At 36.9% G+C, this 10,296-nt stretch overlaps 1 protein-coding gene across 1 annotated transcript in view; it reads left to right on the top strand.

Annotated features, from left to right (window-relative positions):
- Window positions 1-10,014, top strand: part of chrne (cholinergic receptor, nicotinic, epsilon) — a 12,740-nt gene extending 2,726 nt beyond the window's left edge. The window contains exons 2-12 of the mRNA XM_014006700.1: window positions 2,727-2,860; window positions 3,716-3,760; window positions 3,939-4,048; window positions 4,146-4,301; window positions 4,398-4,495; window positions 4,559-4,759; window positions 6,401-6,515; window positions 6,604-6,718; window positions 6,793-7,000; window positions 8,598-8,731; window positions 8,813-10,014. Of these exons, the coding sequence (XP_013862154.1) occupies window positions 2,727-2,860; window positions 3,716-3,760; window positions 3,939-4,048; window positions 4,146-4,301; window positions 4,398-4,495; window positions 4,559-4,759; window positions 6,401-6,515; window positions 6,604-6,718; window positions 6,793-7,000; window positions 8,598-8,731; window positions 8,813-8,986 (1,490 nt within the window). The 3' untranslated portion in view covers window positions 8,987-10,014. The remainder of the gene's footprint in view (window positions 1-2,726; window positions 2,861-3,715; window positions 3,761-3,938; window positions 4,049-4,145; window positions 4,302-4,397; window positions 4,496-4,558; window positions 4,760-6,400; window positions 6,516-6,603; window positions 6,719-6,792; window positions 7,001-8,597; window positions 8,732-8,812) is intronic.
- The last annotated feature ends 282 nt before the right edge of the window (window positions 10,015-10,296 follow it).

Genomic DNA, 10,296 nt, shown 5'->3' with positions numbered 1-10,296 from the left:
AAGGTTGTTTTGATATTTTTTATAAATACACTGCCCAAATGTGCTCACAGGCGGCACAAAGATGCATTTTAAATTGATCATTTATACTTGTGTAYATGGATGAAGCATCTTTTAACAGCTAAATTCCAAACTAAGAGCAGAAATAAAGTAACATTTAACGACATTTAAATAACAAATACAAAAATTAGCTAAAAATAGAGAAAGTATTTGCTATTTGTTTTTTGACGAACTTCAAACAGTGTTCATAAAAATACAAAATGATTCAAAGAAATGCTTTTCTCTAAAAGGAATAATCTGAAAGTATCACAAAAAAGACAGAGTTATAACTCTGATTTGGATTGGCTGATTGTCCACAGATGATCCCACCCACCTTCAAATTAAACCAGTCCCACCAGTTTTCAACTTTGTCACAGGCGACAGTCATATTAGCTGTTTGCGTTAGCTTCCAATAATTTCTTTTATCTGTTTAGTGGATTAGAGGTTAGTGAACCAAACTGTTTGCTTAGCTGTGCTGCCCTGACGTTATAAATAAGATTTAACAAAAGTTTTACTGACCATCAAAAATAAGTTTTCTTCAGAGACGTAGCCTACTGATTAAAAACACAGTTTTACTCACACATTTGGGTTTTCAGCTTGTTTGGCCCTGAATGTAATGCTTCACTATATTAAATGATTAAAAACTTGGCCTCAGGTGTCCCAGCACTGTCATTACTCTGATATAACTATTCAGAGATGTCCCGGGAGTCAGTTACATGATTGTGTCTGAACGGACCAGCAGGACCCAGGAATTGACAGCTCTCCAGGAATGTTTGCAGAGTGCAACTGTCCCCATTTTTACTAAACCTTAATGACGACGAGTTCCTGAGCTGCTTTGCAAAGTGACCTAAAGTTCGTTTTATGTTGTACAGAACAGATGAAAGATCTTATTCAATTTAATGACATTATGATCTTAAGTGCTGACCTTTCACACATACAGTCATAAGAAGGAGAAAGGAAATTGTGTGCTGCTGAATTTGTATTTAATTGGCTGATCTTTAGAAACTGAGATCATTTCTATGAAAGCAGAAGTTTTGTGAGTTTGCTGCGTTGGAGCTGACACAACGTGTTAACACAACGCTAAGAAGGAAAGACATCAGCAATAGCCTTAGAGAATCAGCTGTTCAGGTTAGAGGTCATTTCCAAACAATTTGGAGTCCGACATTCTACATCAGGGGTGTCAAACTCATTTTCACCGAGGGCCACATGAGCGTGATGGTGGCCCTGAAGGGCCAGTTATAATGAACTTTGACGTTTCATGTTTAACTTTGACTAAAAAGTGTTTTAACGCATCCTCTTTTAAACACTGATAAGAACTAATTATACAACTGACTAAAACTGAAATAAATACAGAAATATTATTTAAAGTAAAACAAATAAAGTTTTACTCAATAGCTGCGTTTCCATTGCAAATGTGCGCAAAGCTGTGTTGATATTCTGTTAATGTCGAAAAAGCACAGTTTTGCAATTGCCTCTTCCTAGAGCAAAACCATTTTGTCGAAAAAAGTAATTTTTTTCTAAATTGACGTGTTTCCATCGAGCAAATTTATCTTCGAAATTCTAATTTGCGCATTTTCATGGTCAATGGAAACGCAGCTACTGATGAGTTTCTAGTGAGTAGCTGTGTTATGGCAGATAGTTTATGGTTGATGGTGACTTTAAAGCAGTTTATTTTCAGACATTAATACTGTGCTATCCAACTAAATTGCTCAGTTACTTCAAGCCAACAGCTCAGGGACAGGAATTTGTCAAATTTATTTTTATTTCATTTATTTTTATTAAATTTATTTTGTTGCATTTAATCATAAATTTAAAGTTTACCATTAACATAAGAAACAAATTTCATGTTATGTAAAATTAAAAAAAAAACATTTTTTTTTGGGAGGGGACCCTCCCCGGCGGGCCACACAGGAGTCATCCGCGGGCCACTTTGGCCCACGGGCCTTGTATTTGACATGTATTCTACATCATTCACAAGTGAAAGACATTTAGGACAGCTGTTGGTCTTGTCTCAATAAATCCACCCCAGTGTCAGACTGTGCAGTGCTCCATCTCACAATCTACAGGCTGTCATTAGTGGGTCAAAGTTCTGTCAAGCACGGTGGTGGAAGTCTGATGATTTAGGCTTGTTTTTCAACCACAGGACCTGAACACCTCACGATCATGAACTCCTCTGCGGACTAAAACACTTTAGGGTCCAAATGTGAGACTGTCTGCCTGACAGATGAAACCGGGTCATGATGCAACAGGACAATGATCCCAAACACAGCAGCAGATCCACAGCAGAACGGCTGAAAAAAGAAAAAAAGAATCAACATGTTGCAGTGATCCAGTCAAAGTCCAGACTTCAGCCTGACTGAAGCGCTGTGATGGGACCATAAATGAGCTGCAAGGAAATGTTTGCAGACGTCAAAGAGTTGAAACAAAGTAAACAAAAACACAATAAGGTCATAAAAATGACTACTGAGGGTCATTGCTGCCAAAAGTGGTTCTCAATGTTTCAGCTTTTCAATTACAACGGAATCTAAAGAGTATTTTTGTACATTTAAATAACTTTAGAGCCAGATAAAGACCAGATACTGTTTATTATTTTCTGATGTGCAACCTTATCTAAAAGTGGGTGGACTTTTTGTCTGTTACTGAATGTACATATTTCTCAGATTTTCTGTTTTCTTTTTTTGCTCCCACAGTGGAATGTAACGAGGAATCAATTCTGATCAAAGACATATTCCGAGGCTACAACAAGAACATTCGTCCAGTGGTTAATCCTGAGGACAAAGTTCAAGTTCAGATCAAGCTGACGCTCACTAATCTTATCTCCCTGGTGAGAGCTGCATTTTTCTGCTTGTTAGAAAACAAATACACAAATAGGATAAGAGCGCATCCCACTGCAATACGGGGCTCATTTATCAAAAGTTTGCACATGTGAAAAGATGATTATCAGTACATGTAAATAACTGGGAGGAGGATATGCAAATGTACAATCATTTAACACTGCAGTGTGGTTTATCAAATATGAAAGTGATTGTGGTTTGCTGTTATTGCATCTAAATTCAGCATGTTTGAAAGGCAGGTGACAACTGGCTGCTCTCTGATTTAGATGCCATTATCTGCTGAAATTAGCACAAACAGAAAGAGCATGTTTGCTGAATGAAGCAGTAAGAAGTGGAAATTATTATAAAAAGGTGGATTTAGCTGAAAAAAGCTTAAACAAGTTGGAATTAGCTAAAAAGTTTTAAAGGCACAGAAAGCAGATGAAGTTAGCAGAATGAAGCTAAGGATGCACAAAAAGCTAAAATCAATCCGAAATTAGCCCAAAGAAGTTAATAAATGAAGAATAAAAGGTGAAAAGTGCTGTAAAGAATCGATGTTKAAGACAGCTCCRTTAATTTTCAATGAGAGAAAAATGGCAGAAAAAAGTTGAATATCTCAAACGGTATCAATTGCTAAAATACCAGAAGTCCTAGCCGGAATGACCTGAAGGAGTTGAATGTTTTAATATATAAACTGATGACGCAGCACAAAAACTGCAGAATGAGATGCATGCCAAAAAACATATGAAAGGAAAGTTGATCTCAATAGTGTGACTGCTTTATCAACATTCGCATAAGAATGGTTGTTTACAAAGACAATAAATGCATGTAAAGGAAACATTCACGATTATTTCTTTAAACTACAGAATGAAAAGGAGGAGACTCTTACAACCAACGTGTGGATTGAGATTGTAAGCTTTTATTCTCTTCATTTCTGACTTGGAGAAAAAAAATTATTTATTTATTTATTTATTTATTTATTTATTTATTTATTTATTTATTTATTTATTTATTTATTTCCCTTTTTTCTACAAATTGAGTCCAAATTTTGTCACTTCTGAACCTTTCACTCATCAATGTCATCAACAGCAATGGTCTGATCATCGCCTCGCCTGGAACGAAACTGAGTATCATGGGATCGGACTGATTCGTGTCCCGTACAACACAGTCTGGCTTCCTGACATAGTCCTGGAGAACAAGTAAGGCCTTTCCAAGCAGAAAGGAATCAGTTCTTGTATGTGAGGGAAAAATAGTGTGACGTCAACTCTCTTTGCTTTTAATCTCGCTTCTCTTCAGCATTGATGGAAAGTTTGACGTTGCTTACTACGCTAACGTGTTGATCTATAGCGATGGTTCGATGTACTGGCTGCCTCCTGCCATCTACCGCAGCACCTGCGCAATTGAAATCACCTACTTCCCCTTCGATTATCAAAAYTGCACTCTGGTATTCAGGTGATCCATGCATAGCTGGAGAAATATCAAGCAGGATCGTTTTTCTTCATCAACTCATTTCTGTTCTTTTCAATCAACGTTACCAAAACCCTTCAGATCCCAGACGTACAGTGCCAACGAGCTGGACCTGATCTTGGCTGTGGAAGAGAAGGAAACTATTGAGTGGGTTCATATTGACCCTGAGGCTTTCACAGGTACAGAATATGCACACAGGCTTAAGTACTTTTTCTCCAGTTGATTACATTTTCATCCAACAGAGAATGGGGAGTGGGCCATTGTCCATCGCCCGGCCAGGAAGATGTTCAACAAGCAGTATACTCCAGACGACCTGGAGTACCAGGAGATCATGTTCAATCTGGTTATCCAAAGGAAGCCACTGTTCTACATCATCAACGTCATCTTGCCCTGCTCCCTCATCTCCTCGTTGGTTGTACTGGCCTATTTCCTCCCTGCACAAGGTCCGTAGTCATCATCAGCCAACTTATTATTGACATACAAAACTGTGATGCTTCAAACCAARAGCATGCTGGGTACATGTTTTCAAATCTGAATCTACACGCAGAGGAAGTTAATAAGCCTTACTGATTTAACCAGCAATTATAACATAAATTAACATAGCTAACCAAAAAGGTAGCATGGCTAACTCTTAATCCGCTAACTAAAAATGTAGCTTTGCTTACACTAAACCATTAAACATGTAAAAGATTATCGAAAAGGAAAGCTAAAGAGCTTAACTAGAAAAATCCACTCATGATGTCATGTATTTACTTACAAGATGGGCACTCTCACAGATGATCAGACTAGTCAGTGGATTGTACAGAGATTCGGTGTTAATGCTGTAACAGAACAAGATGTTTCTAGAGCAAATTTTGACAAACTTGACTTCAGGAAAGACTTGGAAAGTGAGCATAATTGTTAAAATTAAGGTTGGTGGTTTGACAGGTTTCTTCTCAGCTTACCGCCTTCGCGTGTGTGTATTTTTATCACTCAAGCCACGGCTTTAGCATTGTTTAAAGCAGGGGTTCTCAAATGTTTTGGGTCTGGGGACCCCTTACAAGGGTGAAACCTTTCCAGGTACCCCCTCATAAACCCCATGCTGTTAATGCAAAATAGTTTACTGTTATTTTAACCCCTAAATGCCATGGTAATATTATTTTTTTTGTTTGGTTTAATATGTTTGTTTTACTAGTGCATTATTCCCCATATGCATTTTTTAAAATAAAAACCAAATGAACAATTTATCGAAATTTTTTGGAGGACCCCCAAGACAGGGCTTGTGGACCCCTGGGGGTTTGAGAACATCTGGTTTAAAGAAACTTAACAGTGATGTTTATATTTGTGTAAATAGTAATATTATCACAGTATGTGTGACTGTGTGCAGTAGAATGTGTGCCGCTATAGCAGAATGGATACAACAAAAGTAAACCAGTACAGCAAAAAATCACAATATTTATTGTGTCTGTTTAGGGACAGAAAGTGTAAGGTCGGGATCAGGGTGGTCCTGTGTTGGTCCTTTACATCCAATAAAATGTTTGGATCAGACATAAGTCTACAGTTGCCCTTTTTCTGGTAAAATTCAGCTCATCCCATTATTGAATCCAGCTGTAAGCTAGCATCTTAGCTTGGGAAAAGTGACAAAAAATACTCCTTTCTTGATGGCTGTCAATCACTGTTACAAGTACCATAGGAAAAAATCAGTGGTGTGCATAGCTAACCAAAATGTTAGCTTTGCACAATCCACAAACTAAAATATAGCTTTGCCAATGCAGAAACCAGTTAGAACTACAGTATATAACTAGATTGTTTGAAAAAATAAGTTGCAATGTTTGTGTTTATTTTTATTTAATTTCATTTAGAAATTTATTCATTTCATTTGTAATAATATGTACACAACAAAGAATTAAAAAAAAAACAGGCAATCAAAATAAAATCAAATAAAATGAAAGGCAGCAGAAGAAGAATTTAAAGATTTATTTAAAGATCCTATTGATTTTACAGAGTATTATCCAGCAATGCATTCTGTAAATGCTGCCCATCACCTTATAACAGTCAATTTGATGTGTTCTAGTGTCTCCTAAGTCTTTGCTGTCCCCTCACAGCTGGAGGACAAAAGTTGACTGTGTCCATCTCTGTCTTGCTGGCTCAAACTGTCTTCCTCTTCCTCATTGCTCAGAAGGTGCCTGAGACTTCCCTCTCTGTCCCTCTGATCGGCAAGTGAGTCTGAGCGTCATCTTTTAATGTCTCCTGCTCGGTCCAAACAGTCTCCTGTCTAACGCAGATGTCCTCCGATGTTCTCTTACAGGTATCTGATCTTTGTCATGAGTGTCACCACTCTCATTGCCACCAATCAGATTGTGGTGCTGAACTTCTCGCTGCGCAGCCCGAGCACTCACATCATGTCCCACAGCATCAAGCATGTAAGCCATAGGGACAAAAATGTCTGATTGCTAGTTAATATGTTGGGAACTGATGAGTTTTATTTCTGTTGTAGTTGTTCTTAGAAATGGTGCCTCGCTTCTTGGGTATGTCCCCACTGATAGATGACAGCGAGGTAACGGCGGAGGTAAACGGCGTGAGGGAGCGGCGGCGCAGCTCGTTCGGCCTCATGCAGCGAGCTGAGGAATATGTGCTGAAACAGCCTCGCAGTGAAATGCTGTTCGACAAACAGAGGGAGAGACATGGACTCACTCAGTCCATCGGTGAGACTGATGCAAACCCCCATAAMCAAACGTCTTGACAAAGTTATCAGTAGTCAGCATCTTACCTGCAGTAGAACGCATTCAGAATGATCCCAGTTTACTGCTCCAAAGTTTTTTTTGACAGCTTCATAACTCCATTCTCAATAATTTCATTGCAGTTCATTTAATATATTTTTGCACCTCATTTTTGTGTGAAGCAATCATTAGCATAAAAGTTTGAAGTTATTCAAAACAATATCTTTATTAAAATATTTTGAACAGAGTTATGTCACAGCCCCACTTCTAATCTAACTACAACCCAAGGCTGTCTTAATTACTGCAAAGTTTTGGGTGCCTTTTTTGTTGTTTCTTGTAGATGAAGACATTTCTTGAAACAGGATCATGTTTACAAGGGTATTTTTTAGTGTAAAGTATATTTTTTGTGAATAATTACCTAAGTCACCGTGACTAAGGTTGATAAAGTTGTTTTTAAATGAACAACTTAAAGATTAGGACTGTTGTGAAAAGGTGGATGGATTAGACCCATAGTTGGGCAACCAGAGAACAAATGCAGGAGCAAACTACAAACTTTGTTGACTAAATAAAAAAAAGAATAAACAGGAAATCCAGTAAAGCAGTGAAACAAACTGACAAAGAACACAGAAATAACAATGAGATAATCAAGGGGATAAACACTGGGGTGTATGATTGCTGAGTGAAAATGGGTGGGCTGGGAACAGATGGAGAACAGGTGTTTAGAGCTAAAACAAGAACATCTCATTCAGGGGCCACCACCCTTTTTGAGAGCAGGGATACAGAGGAACCTGTGATAGACTGGAGAAAGGCTCCGGCCTCCACCCTGACCCTGATTAGGAACAAGAAGGACATAATGGATGGATATTTTTTCTCTATAGTTAAAAACTGTTGAAAACATAAACATTATTTTTATGTTAATCTCAATCAGTGCCATTTACATTTCAGAGCATTTTGTAAATATATTTGATACTGTTTGTAGATTTGTAACATTTATTCTAAACACACTTGTTCCTAATTAATCACCAACTTCTGTAACGTCTTCAGTCTGAGTTCACCTGAAACTCCTCAAACAGAAGAAGTCTCTTGGAGGAGAGACTAAACATTTCATTAAAGAAGAACCTGTCCATTGGGCCTACTTAATTYTTTTATTAGTAAAATATTCAAATATACAAATTCTTCCAAATCACAGTAAAAATCCTTTGTTTTCCTACCTTTTAATTCCTGTTTCCCCTCTACTCTGGGAGGTCATTTATTTGCCCCTGTAGGTAACTCAAATTGTCCTTATGAGGACCCCTTACCTAATAGTTATGAATAAAATAAAGACAAAACATCAGAACCTGACTGAATGACTATAATCCTTCTGAATACCAAACATAAAATAAASTCAACAGGTGTTTAGATGTCTGTTAGATTTTACACTGAAATTTCTTTCTGTAGTCAAACTGAGATTGTTGAGATTGCTATCTACTGCAGGTAAGATACTAACTGCTGAAAACAAACAAAAAACTTAAAACATGCTGTTTTGTTTGTTTTCTGCTTTCTGCATACAGTATCTAACAGGTAGTGTCTTCTTCTTCGGTAGTAAACAACATAGATGTCAGCAGCACTGCCAACCTGTATAAAAGTTTGGCCCAGGCTGCGCCAGAGATCAAGCAGTGTGTGGACGCCTGCAACTTCATCGCTGAGAGCAAAAGACAGCAAAATGACATTGGATCTGTAAGTGTTTCTTTTTACAAGGTGGTGATAAGCTAACAGTTGCTCTTTGATCCCAAACCCTCGATCTCTTTATTTTCAAAGGAAATTGAAAGCTGGGTACTGATTGGGAAGATGATCGACAAGGTGTGTTTCTGGGGTGCCATTCTCCTCTTCATCGTTGGCAGTGTGGGAATCTTCCTAACGGGACACTTCAACCGAGCGCCAGAGTTTCCATTTCAAGGAGACAGCAAAAAATATATCCCAACTGTACCGTAGTTGATTAAAAACACAAAATAAATTCATTTAAAAGAAGGTTCTTGCCACCGTTGAAACATTTATGAGTTTCACCAAACCTCGTGCTGTTTACGTGGAAACAGTTCAGCTTGTGAACTCCCCCAGACTGAGATCCAGGGTTCAGTTAAGTCTGGTGAATGGACTTATCTTCATAAAACCCTTGTTAGGMAGCTGAGCGTTTCGATTTAAACTTCAACTTCAAACCTGAAGGGATGTTTTAACTGAATAAAACACTGAACAAATATGGTTCATTGTAGTTTAAACTTAAAAGAAAAAGAAAAAAAGATGATGTTATTATGTGCATATTGTGTAACTGTTTGAAAAAGCTCGCCATTAACTAAATAGATATTTTTGTTTAATTCTAAAGCTGCAAATCTCAAGATTTTTAGGAAACATGCAGACTGAAAAATACTAGTCTACATAGTTTACTGTCTTAAAAATATTATTTACAAGAGCCAGTCACTCTGAATAAAAGCCTTACATTTCTTACAGTTTTATGATTTGATTTTTTATTAAATAGATCAGTAAGTTATTGTTTTGAGATCAATAAAAAACTGTATTTTATCCATATGTTCAATAAGTAAAATTATAAGGATAAGTTACACCAAATGGTAAGTGTTTTGTGGTTTCTTTGCATAATTTATTTTCTTTTGTTGTTGTTATTTCTTTTTAATTATAGAGAAACTTGTGTTGTCCAGATTCCACCTGACAACAGGGTGTTAGGCGATRATTGTTTTGATTTTATAAATTGTTTAATTTTGTTTTGTAAGCTTGGTTAGTTTTTAAAAACAACAACAAAAAGAGCAAACATTTTTGTGTATTTAAAATGGTTATACTGAGGTCATTTCCAGGCAATTAATGGATAAAACTTAAGAATAATCAGATAAAATTAGTTTGTGATATTATTCACAATTGTGCTTTCATGAAGACAGTGCAGTTTTTTGTTGTAAGTGCAATAAAATGATTTTCTTTCAAATGTAAAATAAACCTAATTCTTTCTTCTTCTGTTACCTTTTTTGTTTTGTTTTGTTGTTTTGTTTTGTTACCCATCTTTGATACAGGCATAGACTTGAATAACAAAAACACTGTTATACAGTATATACCTCCATGGATACGAGGTGAAAGCGACATCATGTGGTGAGCTGTTGTACTACACCAAGTTACATTCTACTACTAAAGGAATTAGAGCAGAAAGTACTTCCGGTGTGGCGAAAATATTGGAAATTCAAACAATATTATTTTATAAAACAAGATAGTTTAACACACACACACACACACACACACACACACAC

This window comes from Austrofundulus limnaeus, unplaced genomic scaffold, assembly GCF_001266775.1.
Source record: "Austrofundulus limnaeus strain Quisiro unplaced genomic scaffold, Austrofundulus_limnaeus-1.0 Scaffold37, whole genome shotgun sequence".
Taxonomy (NCBI): domain Eukaryota; kingdom Metazoa; phylum Chordata; class Actinopteri; order Cyprinodontiformes; family Rivulidae; genus Austrofundulus; species Austrofundulus limnaeus.
This window is presented reverse-complemented; position numbering and strand designations above follow the sequence as displayed.